Below are 17,086 nucleotides of genomic sequence, written 5' to 3'. Positions count from 1 at the left end.
TCAGGCTGGTCTTGAACTCCGGACCTCAAAGGGATCCGCCCACCTCGGCCTCCCAAAGTGCTGGGATTATAGATGTGAGCCACCGCACCTGGCCTTGTATAAGAACTTTATATCTACCAATCTGTCTGTAATCACAGAAGACATGGCAGCAGACGAGAGGGCATTTCAGAAGCGTATACCCACTCTTTTCTGCTTCTCCCCAGGAGTGACCCACATCACAGGTTAATGCCTGCCTTCAAAAGTCTTCTCAGTGAAAGATTGGCGAGAAGCGGTAAAACCTACCATAAGATGCCAGGCTTGCTGTTAGCCATAGAGAGGCCTAATAGTCACAGGCAATTAGAGTGGACAGTAATGAAAACTGCCTTGGTCTCTGAGTGGCTTGGTAATTGCACAAAGAGAGGTATCTTCTCTATTCTCACTGTTAAAACTCTTATCATCCATCCATTCATTCTAAATCCACTTGCTGAGCGCTGCTATTGTCCATTGCCAGAACAATCCTGCAGCTTACTCATCTTGTTATGTTAGGGAAGTGCAGGATCATGAGGGCATGACTAACCATGTCTATCGTCGCATCCAATGCCTGGATAAATATTTGACATACAAATTAAGACCGTATTTCTCTAATAGATAACTAGTTTCTTTGCTCTAGGTAGGTAACTTGAAAAGGTCAAGCACATCATTAAACTTGAATTTTAAGGTGAATATCTGGAAAGAAAGAGTGGTTGAGAATGCCCAGAACTTACGCAACTCAAGTTTCAGTGATGTGTATCAAGGGCATTCAGAACATTGACAGGATCCTAGAAAAGCCAACATCAAAGCACTCCACATCAGCTGCTCATTATCGAATGTGGGCTGGGTTGGTGACAGAAGGTTGAAAACCAGGATGAGACTTGAGAATATACTTTTCAACCGAACAGGGGTTTCTCTATGAAACTGCTGTGAAAATCCCTGCTTCAGACATGGATGGGTCCCAGCCTGCTCTCAGGGTGTCCATGATGAGAGTCACAACATCACCTGAGAGCGTAAATCACTTGACACACAGGCTACTAAACAAGGGACCCTGACTGCTACAGTTGAGGCAGGGCAGACACTGAGGTCTGTGTTGACCTTGGCCCATGTGTGTTAGTGCAGGGGAGACCTCTGTGCTCAGGAATGGGTTAGGACCTGAATTTCTGAAATAACTGCTTCAGTCCTCTACTCTCATCAGCCTGTGCCTACAGATCTCAAGCGGCCCTCCCTACTTGTTCTCTGTGCTGGAGAGCAAACCAGACCCCTGTGGCCCATGGCACTGATAGATCTGAAGATTCTTCTTGGGGTTTGAAGTATCCACATGCCAGGCCTTCAATATCATAGGAGATTTTTTTCTCTCCACACACTTCAACTATGCTGACTTTTCCCTTAGCAAGAAGTAGGTTTGGCTTAAGTATTGGAGTGGGTAGTGGTAACTTTCAGGGGGTCTTCCCAGACCATCATGATCTTGCATCTATCCCAGTGGCCATATCGTACCATGTGGTCCCACTCCCCAAGTTTAGTTGATTGGACTAGAGGTGGGCATCTGAGACAGAAAGACTCATTTCCACAGGAGTTTCCGATTGATCCCATTGGAGAGTTTCTGATTTCTGTGCAGCAGTCTTTAGGACACATGATTCTTAATGCTTGGGTAGTCAAGAGACCAGTAAGCAGAGGAAGCTGGTGTGCAAAAGAGGGAAAGATGCAAAGATGCACAGAGAGAAGCGAAAGCCAGGGAGACAGCATGCCGTTACCTGAGTTCCCCTAGTCCTTTTTGAGCCCCTATGGTTCAAAAAAAACACTTCTCTTGACTTATGCTAGATCCAAGTGTTTTCTCTTACCTGTAATGAAAAAGCCATTCTGAGCTCCCTCAATGAATGTGTTTAGGTGTCGTCTCTGAGCAGTTTGGTCATTATTGTGTAATTGACCTATATTTCAGAAGCTGCCAGAAATTTGGGGATTTTTTTTTTTTTTCAGTAACTGGAGAAAGATCTTAGCAGAGAACCTGGGCTGCATGCTGTCTTGAAGTGTGGCTTTTGTTTTATAGACATGCTGTCCTATATATGAGATGTACTTGTAGGAGTGCTGGGAAGAGGGATGGGACTAGCAGGGGTCCCATCCAGAAAGAGAAGTCCTCCTGGTTTGTGTGAACTAAGGAGAGAGTGGCTGGTTTTCTATCGGGAGAGAGGTTATTTGTTTGCCCCTTTTATGGGGCCATGGTTCATCCAGGTGTCATTGCCATCTTTTGAACACAGGTGTCATTTAAATCATTAGGTGCGACAATATGTCAAATCAACTAAATATGCATGATCTTTGGCTTATATATTTATGGCCTAAATGTATAGGCTTTAGGGTCAAAATGACCTTGCTAATGACCCAGCTGTAACACTGACACCCCCTTTTGTCCCTGCAGTTTCATCCCTCTCTGTGCCTTGGTTTTCATATTTGGAAAACGAGGAGGAGGATTTAACTAGATTATCTCTAAGGTTGAGTGGGGAAAGAACATTCCTGGACTCACCAGGCAAGAAGAGGATTGGAGGTAAATCCAAGCTTGGCCAGAGACTCTTTGTTCCAAAGTTCCCTAAGATTTCAGACGGCTTTAGGATTATGCAGCTGGTACTCCTCCCATTAGTCAAGAGGCAGTCATGTTGGCAGGGATGGAGAGAGATCCTGGGCAGTGCAGGGGTGAGGAAGGGCCTACTGAGTGCAGGGCCATGTGGCCTTGCTGGGGAGGCAGACATTCTCTGCCAGGTCACCCTGCTATGCTGTGCATCTTCCTGGGCTCAGACCTTGAAATAAGAGGCAGCCATGGAGGCTGGGAGCCTCCTTTTATCCCTGGGTTCCAGCCTGAGCTGGCTAGAGGAATCTGGGGTTCAGGAAGAGGTGCTGAATAGGGATATACCTGGGGGAGCCACCAGCCTGTAGAAGGAATCTGAAGCAGGGGACAGGATGATCTCATCTCTGGAGTGAGTGTAAGAAGAGAAGACAGCTGAGAGCTGAGACTTCGGCACTACACCATTAAGTGGTCAAGGAGAGAAAGAAGGACAAGCTAAAAAGACTAATAAGGGACCAGGAGCGGTGGCCTATGCCTGTAGTCCCAGCAGTTTGGGAGCCCAAGGCAGGCAGGTTACTTGAGCCCAGGAGTTCAAGACCAGCCTGAGCAACGTGGCGAAACATCATCTCTACCAAAAATAGAAAAACTTAGCTGGACTTGGTGGCTCACGCCTGTAATCTCAACTACTTGGGAGGCAGAGCTTGCAGTGAGCCCAGATCACACTACTGCACTCCAATCTTGGTGACAGAGTAAGACCCAGTCTCAAAAAAAAAAAAAAAAAAAAAGTCAGAGCAGGCAAGAGGGGTATCCATGAAGCTGGGAGGAGGGAGTGCTTGAAAGAGGAGGGAGAGATCCGCAGGGTCAAATGCAGCTGATGGTTTGAGAAAAGGGGCTGAAAGAGAGTCATTGGGTTTGGGGACAGGAAGGTCATTGGAGACCCACTTTTATCACTTATAGGGAAAGCAGGCTGGCCCCTTCTTCCCCTGAATGGAGTTTTAGTGTGAAGGCAGCCTCGCATTTCACTCTGCGGTGTCCTGCAGCAGCCCTGCCTTTTGGCCATGTTCTGTAGAGAAGTCCTTCCCAACACAGATGGTCAGCTTTTTATTAGGATATTGGCAGCATGAGGGTCTAAGCTTTGACTTCCTGGACAAACTCCTGGGCCAAGCACTGCCCTACCCACCCCAGTTGACTCAGAACTCGCAGACCACGAGACGCTTTTCTCCGCAAGCCCTGTCATTCCACTTGCCATTGGTGAAGATCTCCACACAGTCCTCTGACCCACTGTCATTGTTGGGCTCCCCTGGGGCCCAGTTGGAATAGACCAGGGACTCTCCTGTGGGGTAGGTGAACTTGCCTTCCATCTTGGAGTCAGTCATGCTCAGGAAAGCAGCCTCGTTCTGAGCTATGACCAGCTGTTGCAAGGCGGCATTCTCAGCGGCAGAGCGTGGAGAGGCCAACTGACCACCAGCCTGTGTGCACACCAGCTGTGCCTCTGTAAACGGTTTGACAAAGCCTGCTGTCTTGAAAATCTTCTCCCCGACACTTTGGCCATTTGGGAAGAGCTCAACTAGGAGAAGAAGAGAGTCAGGTTGGGGTTGTGATATCACCTGGCCAAAGTTCAAGGGCTCTGAGACCTCTGTGCTCCAACCTGAGCCTCTCAGACCTCCCAAACAGGCACCACATCAGGATGCCAGAGAGAATGCAAGAGAGACGTTCCAGAACAGCCCCCGCCCCATGACCTACCCTGTGAGGTGACACCATGCTTCGCCACTTACAGATGAGAGCACTGGAGTTGAGAGAAGCTAAGAGGCCCAAAGTCACACAAGCAGAAACGTGCAGTTAGGGATTCAACCTCACTCAGTCTGACACCAAAGCTCAGACATGCTCTTTCTATTTCGGCACATGCTATATACCAGAATCAATTTCTCAATTACTGTGTAGAATTGAACAGCTTTTCCCAAGTTGATCACGGTGTAGACCAGGCCAGTTTCTGAGAGTACAGAAAACACCTGCGACGATCCCACTGTCACCCTGTACAACAGTAGGGGATGTGGGGTTGTCGGAGAGAGTCTCTGCTGTGTGACGGGGTGAGGAAAGGGGAGAGACAGGAAGAGGGGAGGACACCTGAGAGCTGCCAGATGCTAATCTCTGCTCTGGGTCTGGCCTCATGTCGGCCTCTTAGTATGCACGTGGGTGATGCCCCAGTCAGCCAGCCTGCCTGGGAGGTGCTGAGGGAGTGGAGGAGGGCATCTGAAGGGCATATGTGAGTGAGGTACAGGGGAATGGTGTTAGTGCTGGAGTCAGCCCTGGGTGGTAACTGGAAGACCAGGCATTCAGATCCACCCTGGCAACGGCTGTTGTGTGCGCAAGAGAAAGTCACTTTCCTTTTCAGGGTTTCCATTTCCTCGTCTCTAAAATGAGGGCTCACTTCACAAAAGCATTGCCTGCGTGACGTGTCAAGTATCTCTTTTTGGTCTGTCCTTGTGGCTCCTGGGCCCATGCATGGAAATATTCTGCAAAGGACTGGAAGTTCCAGGGAAGGCTATGCCTCTGGCTTTGTTGGGCTGCTTAGAATGCAGGCTGCACCCTGACTCATTGTCCTTAAGATTCTCCATGGGCTCAGGGTGGCACCCAGAGCAGCCCTGAACAAAGTCAGCCTAAGAGTTCATGTACCATTACTAGGTTTATGTGCCTTGCACATATGTGGGCATGCCTTTGAATACATGTGCATCTATCCAAAGGTACATGGGAGTATGTAAGGTTCATCTGGATGTGTGTGCATATTTGTATGTGCTTTATAGACAACATATGAGCTCACGTATGTAGATGAAGGTGGAGTGAGTGATGGTGTTTAAGTGCACACACATGCAGTGGATACATATGGACGTGTTCCTCTGTGTGTTTCTGTCACTGTGCCTCTGAGTGAATTAGAGCATATGTAGAAAGAGAGATATACCAAATGCTTGAAACTCTCATCTCAGAGCTTGGGTACTTCGAAGCCAAACCTATGTTGCACCCAGTCAGCCCTTTATGCTCTACTACTTCAGAAAACTTTTATCTTTTATTTTTTGGCTCAATGAGATCCGCCTGAATTCAAAGCTGATGTCAGGAAGGGCAGAGGAGAGGAGGGACTGTTGGGCACTGATGTGGAGATTCAAAAAGGCACCAGGCCCTCAGGTGTGTGCCCCTGGAGGCCTCTGAATCTTCAGGATTCCAGGGTCAGGGCAAACACTCTGCTATAAAACACCTCCAGAGCTGCAGGCAGAGCCCAGCAGTGGCTGGAGCCCAGAAGCAGCCTACCCCCTGTTTGAACCAGGAGCATGTCTAAGGTGAGATACCTGATGGCCACATACCAAGGTCAGGTCCTCACCTGCCTTGTACCCCCAGAGCAGAACCCCAGTCCTAGCTCCCAGAACAGTATCTGGTTTCTGTGCTGCCTTGGGATGTGCAGCAGCATCACTGGGCACTCCCATACCTGGCCCCTCTGAGGTAAGAAATGCAGCCCGTGTTGGGTAGCCCCTTGTCTATCAGAGGGACCAGCACAGGGTAGGCAGGAGAGAGGCTCTAGTGAATTGCACTGGACTCAGGACAGCAGTTTGTCTCAGGGCACAGGTGGCATTGAGGTTGGTGGGTGGTTCAGGAGCCTGATGGCCTTGACTATGCTACTGCCGGTCTGGTGAGCTGGTGATAGGGGCCACACCCTCCTCCTTTGCCCCCTTGGGTCTACTTCCAGCTCCAGGAGCACGTGGCTGCCTTGTTCTAGCCCCATCCCAGCCTGAGCCCTACTCCCTGCCACTGTCCCAGGTCCAGCCCTACACAGGTCCCAGCTCATTCCCATCCTAGACCCAGGGCAGGCACTGCCTCAGGCCCAGCTAAAGGTCTAGCCCCAGCCCAAGGCCAAACCAAGGTCGAGATCTAATGTGGGTCCCAATGCCAGTGCTGGGCTCAAGTTCAGATCCAGGAACTCACCTTTCTTATACTGAGAGAAAGCAGCCTGGAGGTGCTGTACTTGTTTCTGTAAGGCCTCAACCTGCTGCCTCAGAGAAGCGACATCTGGAGGGGAGAAAATGGCCAAGTAGACTTATCCAGAGAGCGAAGGAAGAGCTCAGAGTCTGGGCTCCAAGGGAAGGGTGTCTAGTTGTGGGCACATATTGTGGGACTGACCCACAGCAAGCCCACATCTGCTGACACAGCTGGCCCCTGCTGTGCAAGGATGTCTTATGGTTCGGCTATGGACAAATTGCTCCCTGTACTTCACTAACACTGAACCAGATGGCACTGTGACTTTAAAGTCTTGGAATAGAATGGCATCTCCATTGGGTGGGGCCGGGGGTGGGTGCTGGGCAGGAATACACACTCATGTGTTTCCTATTCACCGGATTTTTAATGCCCAAATCTGTCCTATGAATTGGGAAGGCAGTTGTGGTTTTCCTGATAGTCGGATGGAGAAGCTGTCCAGGTTGCTTTCCCATGAGTACTAAGCGGCTAAGACCAGAGCCCAGTGATCCTGCCTTCCAGCCTGTCCACCTTTCCTGAGTTCCACCCACCAGCTGCCATTGATGGGGCACACATCCCAGAACCCCTCCTCTGGGATGGGGAGGGCTTCCTCTCTGCCCACCCATGCCCCAGCGGGGCTTCCCTGAGCCAGGAGCTGCTACCTTACCTGGAAGCCCACTTTCTCCCTTTGCTCCTTTGTCTCCAGGAACACCTTTGTCCCCTTTCAATCCTGGGGGTCCCCTGGCACCTGGACTTCCCTGAGGACCCATGACTCCAGCAGACCCTGGGGTGAAAGAAGAACTGGGTGAGCTATGTACCCATTTTTTTTTTTTAGCATTTTTACCTTCCCATACATGGATTAACTATCTTTATTGCCCAGAAATAGATAGGCGGTCCCCAATACCCAGCCATGCAGCTCTCTGTACACTGACTGTCCCTGTCACGCAGCAATCAATCCCTCTGTGTAAAACTGCCCCGCCGCCCAACAACTAACCTTCCCTGAACACACTTCTCCGTTGCTGAGGACCCCAATCTCCCTAGATAGGAACCGTCCCCAGAACCCCCTCATGCACCCTTCTTGGATACAGATTCTCCCCGTGGTCCAGCAATGTCACCTTTGCCTTTACAGGTGGTTGGGGGTTGGGGGTAGGCATTGACAGCTCCAAGCAGGCACAGGAGAACTGGACCCAGCTCAGCCCAGCTCTTTCCACTGCTCACCTGCTGCCCCTGCATTTCCAGGGGCTCCACGCTCACCAGGGACGCCACGATCTCCCTTAGGGCCTGCGGGGCCACTTGCCCCTGCCGAGCCCTGCATGCCGGGGGCACCGACTTCTCCTGAGGAAGGAACACACACGAACAAACACAGCTAAGAGTACGTTCAGCAGGTGTGGTTTTCTTAGCAATGGAGCTTTTTGCCCACAACTTTAGGGTCAGACAGAGAAGTGGGGAGACTCTCCTTGCTTTCTGGGGCTATTCTGTGGAGGGTGAGAGGAAAATATTGCAATTGTGGGGATTGGGAGGGTACATGGCAAGGCCTTTGCAGCATCGAGGTCTGGGCTCTCCCTGGCACTCTGAGCACACCTCAGGTCACATCATGGACCCTTGTCCTTCCTCCTTTCCCGTCTTAGATCGGCCACAGACCAGCCACCTACCTTTGGACCCAGCTTCTCCTTTTGGGCCTGGCTTGCCCTGCGGTCCTATGTTCCCCTGCTTCCCCAGGGGACCTTCTCTTCCAGCTGGACCAGGCACACCAGGAGGTCCTGGAGGTCCTGAGGAAAAGCACCAGCCTGGTCAGTAATAATGAAGCCTCTTGGCAGGAGGAGTGTAGTAAGGTGAGGGTAATAACAGAGGTGAGGGAGGCAGCATTGTTGTCCTCCCAACAGCAGGTCCTATCTGTCCTGAAATGACCCAGTGCCTTCTTCCTGGGATGGGCTCTGTGCGTGCCCACTGGCATATCCTCGCAGCTGCACCACCACCTGGAAACACCAGAAGTCGACACCCAGTTGCTCACCACTTGGCCCGGTGTCTCCCTTTGGTCCAGGTTCTCCAATGGAGCCATTGTCCCCTTTGGGCCCAACGGGGCCAGCTTCTCCAGGCGTCCCTGCTTTCCCTGTAGCTCCTGGCAAACCTGTAGCAGCAGAAGAAATGGACAAAGACCTGGCCCTAGACCCAGAAAGGGCCAGCTGCCTGCGGGATCAGCCCCCAGCATTCCTTCAGGATTCTGCAGAGCATGAGACTTCCACTGTCACACACCCGGGTCCAGTGGTGATCCAGGAAATGGGTATCAACATCCCCATTTTATAGATGAGGAAGAAGCCTTCCAGAGTTGGAGGTGGATTAAAGCCAAGACCTGTCTGACCTTCTATGCTGTGCTCCTTCCCCTGCCCCAAGGCCATTGTATTGATGGCAGGCAATCTGTCAGCTCTTACCTGTGATCATGGACTTCTGCATTCCCCATATATATACACACACACCAGGGAAACCTACCAAAAATGGCACCAGACAGGTGGTGCTAACTTGTTCATTCAGTTATTGGTCCATTTGCTCATTTATTTGTTCACTAAGAGCCATCTATGCAGCACCTACTTTATACCTAGCACTAAGTCAGACGTAAATCTGAGCTTAGCCTCAGGTTCTGCTCAGCAGGGGGTTCATAATACACTGTGAGACAAGGGAGAGGAAAGACAATGCATGAAGTGTCCCTTATCTCATCCGAGCGTCCCCACCCCAGCACTCACACACTCAGAGCTGTCTTCCTCAAAGAGAAAGTGGGATTTTAAGGGCAAGGAGAATTGAGGGAGATTTGCAGAGAGGAAGTGACATTTCAGAGTTGGAAGCCATGCTCCCATGGCAGAGGAGGCTGGGGCTCCGTGGCAAGCAAGCATATGTTTGTGGGTGAATTTGCTGGATGGGTGGAAGAGTATGTGCTGGCGTATCCCAGCAGCATCACCACCTGGAAACATCTGAATTCCACGCCCAGTGAAGTTTCATGCCCTGGGTCCGTCCGTTGGTTACAATCCTTATTAGGGATGAAATGGAAGCACAGAGGGTTATAGGATGGGCCCCAACCCCGACCCCCAGCAGCACATTGTGCTCAAGGCAGGATGTCCTGACCCCAGGTGGAGCCGCGCTTGGGCCTCATCCTGGCCAAGCTGGCAGCAGGAAGATGGACCAAGAGAAAAACACCACTCTCCAGAAGGGAACGTTAGAGCCCACTTGTTCTTGGTACACAAACTATAGAGGCCATGAGAGCACTGGGATGGAGGAGGGGCACCTCCCCAAATGCTTTCCCGTGCCTTTCGAAACACTCACTGTGTATCTTAGTGTCCCCAGAGACCTAGCCCTGCACCCGAGTGCCACCTGAAGTGGAGCTTTATGGCCCAGCCTTTTGGCTGTTTTGACTCCTAAAATTCCTCCTCCCCTTCCATCTTCCATTCACTCATTCCACAAATATCTCTGGAGCCTCTAACACATGCCAGGCACTGTCCTAAATACTGGGGATAAACAGCCCTTATCTGGAGAGCTTCAACTCTATCTCAAAGAAACAGATAATAAAACATTCAAAATGTACAACATATGGTATGTTAGATATAATGCCACAGGGAAAAGTAAAGCATAGGGTGTGTTGGGGGTAGGGTCTGTTTTTGGTAGGGTGGTCGGGGAGCACCTCACTGCGAGGGTGATCGGGGAGTAAAGCCCTGAAGGAGGTGAAGTGTGAGCTGCAGGGACAGCTATGAGAAGAGCAAATGGCAAGCCCCCAAGGAGGGAGGAGGCTGAGCATGGCCGAGGGCCAGAAGGGAGCTGAGTAGTTGGAGCTGAGTAAGGGTGGGGGCACCAAAGTCAGAGGAGCAGCAGGGGTACAGGGTGGTCCTGCCGGGACTCATGGGCTGCTGTAAGGTGTGTGATTTGTCCAGGGGAGATAAGCATCCCTGGAGGGACGCCCCCATGGAATATTGCTGAGCAGGAATGCTGGAGGTGCTGAGGAATAAGGAATTGCTCCCCCCGAAGGCAGGATCTGGGTCATATTTACCCTCCATGATATGTCGGGGGTGTTACCAGAGTGACTCAAGCTCCACCCTCCACCCCTGCTCAAAGATCTCTTCTTTCAAGGCCCAATTTTCCTCGTAGTAGGTTCTGGGGACCACATGCTTCCAACTCTGCAGGGGTGTTGGTCACGAGCACAGACTTTGGCCCCACACAGACTTATTCTGGGTGGATTCTGGTAATCCTGAGGGTTCTGAGGGAACCCAGCCCTCAGACCTGTAACAGCGGAGTGACTGGAGAGACCACAATTGAGGAACCAGAGTGGAGCCTCATCCTGCAGCCCCACTGTGCACTGTCCTCTGTCCAAGTACTAACCCAAAGCCAGGCCCTGGAATGTGCATGGGTTGAGGCACATATGTGGGGAAGGGAGACCATGACCATGCTTCAGGCAGCAAGCTCCCTGAGCCATTGTGGGAAAGATCCCTGAGATTCAAATCCAGGGTCCGACTGGAAGCCACACTGAATTGGGAGTCTCTGAGAAAGAGCTGCCAAGGCAAAACCCACCCCCATTCTGAGATTCCTCCCTGGGCAGCCCTCCCCAAGCCCCATCCCATTCACATTGGAAGCCACTTTCTGTCTGTAAGGGACAGGCAGATGCTCACTTGCCCCTTACCCCACAAAGCCTGGGGATGTTGCTTCGTCTTTCCGGAAAGTTAAAGACTGTATGTGATCCCTTTGAAGCCCTGCCCAGTGTCACAGAGGTCCCTTGCTTCATGCTGCCGGCTCATGGAATTCTCCTTTCTTGCCAGTAAGACCCAGATCCTTCCCTACAAGCGGGGAGCAGTATTTCCAGGGACAATTCCCTTACTTATCAGTACCTCTGCTAAGCTCAAGATAATTCACCTATTTGATACAGCAGGAAATGCAACTGTATCCCAAAGACTCAATAAAAAATAAAGCCTTTGGCTCAATTATTCATCACTGGGTGCTAGATATCATTCCCATTACCAGATAAAAAAACAGACTCAGTGACACTGAGGGGCTCGCCCAGGTGTAGAGATGGAGCCAGCAGTAAAGCCCAGGCCAGCCTGATGCAGAGCCTTCGTCCTTTCCACCTCCAGAATGGTTGTTACTTAGCCTCTCTGCATCATCATTTTCTTACCTGTCAAAGGAGATTAATATGTCCCCTGTAAGACTCTTGGGAGGATTAAATGAACTACTCAAGTGAATGCCCAGGCACGGGGGTGGACAAAGAAATGTGAGTTCCTTTTCTCTCCCTGTAATGTATTAGAGCAAATCCTCTTGATTAGGCTTGAGAATGGAGCCATGGAGCCCCATTTTTTCCCACCCTTCATGCAGTGGTGTCTAACTAAATATTTAAAATATTTAATGTCCTGCACAGGCATCATTTAATTGGAATGAACAACTGCTAACTGCTGGTACAGGGCTCTAGAAGGCCCCAAATATCAGTAATTTACCACTGTTTGTTTGCTCTTGGGATGGGAAGGATCCGGGGATCCTAGAGGAGGAGCTAGGGCAGTTGGGTACTGGAAGAAGCACATGGGGGCTCAGCACAGCCACTTGTTTGCCAGCTGGTGGAGCAGTGTGGAACTCGCCTTCTTGGGAGGAAGAAACACATCTCCAAACTTGCATAAGAAAGTACCCAGAGTTGCTGGGCTAGTTACAATTCCAATGACCATTCCTCCCCAGCAGGATAAGCCCAGGGCCCCACACTACCTGGGTCCCCCTTCTCGCCCCGAGGGCCCTCTCTCCCATCCCGTCCATCACGACCAGGCAGGCCACTCTCCACTGAGCTACACATGACCAGGGTGCAAGCACTGGGCGCTGTTCTTTGGGAGTAGGTCTTCATGTCTGCTTCCAGGTAGCCCAGGGACTGTGTGAGCAGGACCAGTTCAGAGAGGAGGAAGAGCAGCATGGCCTGGAGAGGTGAACAGAAAGAGAACAAAGGAACAAAGCCAGAGGGACTTGTGCAAAGAAAGGGGTCACCAGGCCAACTGGGGTGGTAGCAAGTGGGGGGCTTCCTGCCCAGAGGAGTGCTTTCTTCTCTGACTGTTGGTGATTCTGGGCTGTGGATGACCCCTATTTCTCACTAGCCTCTTTCAATTTTGAATTCACCTCTTCCTCAGGTATCCTGGTAGTCTCTAGAAACACCTGGGTGAGTTCACTGCCAGCAGCAGCTACCTGGCTGCACCTGTTCTGGCAGAGGCTCAATCATGAGCACCAAGGGCCAGACCCAGGCCAGGGCAAGGTCAGTGTTCTGTGCCCTGCAGCTGCCTCAACCCTGGGGCCTTATGTCTGATTCTGGGGAAGAATGAAAGGCAATAGGCATTCTGTCTACAGGCTCAAGATAGCACAGAAGGCACCAGCAGCCACTGTGGCTTGAAGAACCCTTAGAGAGGGCAGACCCGGGTTTTCAGACCCAAGATTCAGATGAGGCATCTCAGATGAGGCATCTTAGCTGGGGCAGCAGAAGGAGTAGGCAGAGTCGTAGTCTCCCTCAACCCCTGCAGTGCCCACTTTATCCTAAGCTTTCAGAGCACTATTTCATTGAAAAGGGTGTCTCCTCTGAACATGGATTGGAAAATCAGAGACCTACTCCAGTAAGTATATTTTTTAAAGTAAAGACCCGAAGCTATGAGAAAAACACGTTTGCCCTGCTTTTCCACAGGCAGTTGGCACCAAGATGGGTTTAGAACCCAGGCCTGTAGGCCCCTGGGTTTGTCTCTCTTCCACTGTCCTTTCTGAAGAAATCAGGACAGAAAAGAGCCTAGAGAGAAATCAGAATTGCATTTTTCCACCCGAAGCTTCCGCACTGTGGCATCCCAGGTCTAGATGGTATCATACCCACTCTTCCACCCTGTGCACCCCCAGCTCAGAAAGCAAATCTTCCCCTGGGCTGAGGCCACTGAATAAGGGACAGAAGAGCACCGTAAGACCTCCTGTGCTCCCCACCTCCCACATCCATGCAACCTAGACCAAAACAGCTACACAGACCCTCCACACCAATAGGTCGAACTGCCCAGATTGGCAGGGGGATATTTGCAGGATGTGGAGAAAATAAAAAGAAGGCAAGAACAGAGACACTTACAGGTTTCTTCTTCTTAGGCCCCAGGAGCTCCAAACAAACTAGACTTTGCTTGGCAGGCACTCACTATTTATGCCTGCCCTGTACCCTGAGCTGCCCAGCCCCAAAAACTCCCTTCAAGAAGTGGGGCAATTTTCTTCTTTATTGACTCACTCACTCTTATCCCCACCTGCGTTCTGGAAACCTGCCACTGATATTCACAACACTATGCACATCCATCACTATAGTTTGCAGAGCACTATCAGGCCTTGATCTCATCTGCACCCTTCTCACTGCAGCTCTGTGAGTTAAGTGGCATCATCAGTGTCTGTATTTTATAGATGTCTAGAAATCAGGAGTCCGGAAACCAGCAAGTTGCACAATGACCTACAGTGATTGCAAAAGGAACTCACAACTGCAGATCTTAAGAGCCAAGACCCGCTGTGTCCACTTCTCCTCTTCCTTTATCTCAACAGCACTGCCCAGATATTGGGAAAGAGCTGAGAGCTGCTTGAAATACCTGGGCAGGGGTGGGGCAGGTAGAGTGGCTGCAGAGGCAGCAGCATGTAGTGGCAGCAGCTAGGGAGCTGCCACCTGGAAAGACTTGCTCTTTTGCATGCTGCTTTAGGCCTCAGAGAGTCCCTGCCTCACTTGTCTTTTATGGGATGGATTTCCCTTAGCAGACCTCTGCCTTGCCTTGTTCAGGCTTGTTCTCCCTGTTCTCTTAGCTACTGTTTGTCTTGTGCACTGCTCTCAGGACTAGTTAGGACCCCTGAGCTGATGCTACTCTTATCCAATCTTCTAGTCTACATCTACTTTTTTTTTTTGAGATAGTCTCACTCTGTTACCCAGACTACAGTGCCATAATGCATTTATAGCTCACTGCAGCCTCAAACTCCTGGGCTCAAGTAATTGTCCTGCCTCAGCCTCCTAAGTAGCTAGGACTACAGGTGAGCATGATCACACCTGGCTAATTTTTCTTTTTAATTTTTTACAGAGATGGGGTCTCGCTATGTTGCCCACGCTGTTCTCAAACTCCTGGTCTCAAGCAATTCTCCTGCCTCAGCCTACTGAAGTTCTGAGATTACAAGTGTAAGCCATCACACCCATCTCCAATCTGTGTCTTTTAAGTGGAACATTTACTCCATTTATGATTAAGGTTAATATTGATATGTGATGTTTTGTTCCTGTCATGATAATTGTTACCCAGTTGCTTTTTAGTCTCAATTGTGTAATTGCTTTATATAATCTGTGAGTTTTTCATTTTAATGATGCTTTTTTGATGGGGAGTACTATCCATTCATTTCCATGTTTAGAACTTTAAGCATTTCTTGTAGTGCTGGTCTAGTGGTGACAAATTCCCTTTGCATTTGTTTGTATGGGAAAAACTTTATTTCTCCTTCATTTATGCAGCTTAGTTTAGCAGGATACAAAATTCTTGGCTGGAAGGATTTTTGTTTAAGAAGATTAAACATAAGACCTCAATCTCTTCTGGCTTGCAAGGTTTCTGCTAAGAAGTCCATTGTTAGTCTGTTGGGTTTTCCTTTATAGATTAGACATTTCTCTGGTGCTGCTTTTAGGATGTTTTCCTTCGCATTGACTTTAGAAAGTCTGATGTCTGATGACAATATGCCTTTATCAGGTTTCTCTTGTAGAGCATCTTCCAGATGTTCTCTGAGTATCTTCTATCTGGATGTCTAATTCTCTAGCAAGACCAGGGAAGTTTTCCTGAATTATTTCCTTAAATAGATTTGCTAAGCTTTTAATTTTTTTTTTCTCCCTCAGGAATGTCTATATATTGTATGTTCGGTAACTTTATATAATTCTGTATTTTTCAAAGTCTTTGTTCGTTTTAAAAAATTTATTTTTTCTTTATTTCTGTCTGACTAGGTTAATTCAAATGACTGTCCTTCAGCTTCTGAAATTATTTCTTCTGCTTGGTCTAGTCTTTTGTTAAAGGTTTCAACTATATTTTATAGTTCCTTCAATAAATTTTTATTTCTAGAAATTCTATTTTGTTTTTGTTTTTTAATACCTGTCTCTTTAGTAAATTTTTCATTCATATCCTGAATTATTTTTCTGATTTCCTTATGTTAGTTTTCAACTTTCTCTTGTATCTCCTTGAGCTTCCTTACAATTCATATTTTAATTTTTTTATTTGCTATTTCTAAATTTTTATGCTGGTTAGAATCCATTGCTAGGGAACTGATGTGATCCTTTAGGAATGTCAAAATACTGGTTTTTCATACTTCCAGAGTGCTTATGCTGATTTCTTCTCATCTAGAGAAGTTGTTACTTCTTACTTTTGAACTTACTCTCATTTGAATGGGATTTTCCCCTCTTTGAAGGTGTGACTGTATGTTGTGTATGATCATTTGGCTTCAATTTTGGGTGCCTTCTGTGGGTCGCAGCTCTGTATGAGTTCCTTGGATATAGATAGCTTTTGTGTGGCGGCTTTATTATGCTGATTGTAGTAGCAATGTATTGGGCATATGAGCAGGAATACTACCTTCTGAGGGTCTGGGAATATGGAAGTCTCTGGAAGTTTATCTCATTCCCTAGCACTATGCCCTCTGTCAGCCTGTTTTTTATTTGGTTGTGCAATTTAATCTGCATCCCAGTAAAAGCTGGCTGTCGCAGAAGCTGAGGGGTACTTGGTCTTTGTTTTCTGGGAGGGGATCTCCCAGAAATCCCTGTTGTCACAGGCAGTTGGCTGGACTGTGGATGGCCTGATTCCCTGAAGGGAACACAAAGCTTTGGAGGGGGACACAAAACTGAGTGGAACTAAACGACCAAGCTCCCCCTGGGAAACCCCAATTATGAGCAGAAACACCTGCCCTGATGGGGGTGGAAAGGGGAGCTCATGGTGAAATGCACTGATGTCTCCACCAGAGTGGTAAGGAGTGTACCAGCTCCACACCCTGGGCAGGCAGGAAGGCAATCCACTTTCTTATCACACCCTTGTCCCAGAGCTTGTGACCTTCAGTTCAGATAGACATTGTCCTTCATCTCCAGTCTGCAATGCAATGGAGGTCTGCAGAAAACACCCATCCTGGGGCTACCATCAAAATGGCCTTGGGATAGAACCTCCTCCCTCAGCAGCTCTGATACTCATCTGCATTCTGCTATGGGAATGCTACTGCTCCATATGGGGAGGAGGATAAACTGTCCGTTGTGCAAGACTTAGCCAGCAGGCACCCCATCAATGGGAGTGCAGCTGTCCCCAGTAGCCCTGAAAAGCCATCCCCAGGTGCACTTGTGCCAACTCCCAGTAGGGACAGCCAAGGGTCTATCTGGAGCAGTGAGTGAGGGGGTAGGAGAAGACTCCCTTTCCATGTTTATTCCCAGGCACCAGTGTCACCTGCCTACTGGTGCAGAACCACACTCCTCCCCTTCCGACCCCAGCACCATGCCTGTGTCTCTGCTGGGAGGGGCACGGCCAGCCTCTTATCACAAGT

At 49.4% G+C, this 17,086-nt stretch overlaps 1 protein-coding gene across 1 annotated transcript; it reads right to left on the bottom strand.

Moving 5' to 3' along the window:
• Positions 1 to 3,640: 3,640 nt before the first annotated feature.
• SFTPD (surfactant protein D) lies at positions 3,641 to 13,686 on the bottom strand. The gene is made up of 8 exons (XM_011973477.1): positions 13,653 to 13,686; positions 12,281 to 12,482; positions 8,571 to 8,687; positions 8,212 to 8,328; positions 7,778 to 7,894; positions 7,227 to 7,343; positions 6,533 to 6,616; positions 3,641 to 4,130 (listed from the first exon to the last, which is right to left on the bottom strand). Exons 2-8 carry the CDS (start codon positions 12,477 to 12,479, stop codon positions 3,754 to 3,756), a joined length of 1,128 nt encoding a protein of 375 aa, XP_011828867.1. The 5' UTR covers positions 12,480 to 12,482; positions 13,653 to 13,686; the 3' UTR covers positions 3,641 to 3,753.
• Positions 13,687 to 17,086: the final 3,400 nt, after the last annotated feature.

Source organism: Mandrillus leucophaeus, unplaced genomic scaffold (genome assembly GCF_000951045.1).
Source record: "Mandrillus leucophaeus isolate KB7577 unplaced genomic scaffold, Mleu.le_1.0 Scaffold1382, whole genome shotgun sequence".
NCBI lineage: Eukaryota > Metazoa > Chordata > Mammalia > Primates > Cercopithecidae > Mandrillus > Mandrillus leucophaeus.
Note: the sequence above shows the minus strand (reverse complement) of the source record. Positions and strands in the feature narration are given on the sequence as shown.

What these genes read in the sequence shown, in the direction of transcription:
- SFTPD (XM_011973477.1), bottom strand. Translation starts at nt 12,479, where the DNA reads ATGCTGCTCTTCCTCCTCTCTGAACTGGTCCTGCTCACACAGTCCCTG. An exon ending in GGGAGAAAGTGGGCTTCCAG is followed by an intron (nt 6,617 to 7,226) that starts GTAAGGTAGCAG and finishes TCTCCCCTCCAG; the next exon opens with ATGTCGCTTCTCTGAGGCAG. An exon ending in TTTCTCTCAGTATAAGAAAG is followed by an intron (nt 4,131 to 6,532) that starts GTGAGTTCCTGG and finishes TTCTTCTCCTAG; the next exon opens with TTGAGCTCTTCCCAAATGGC.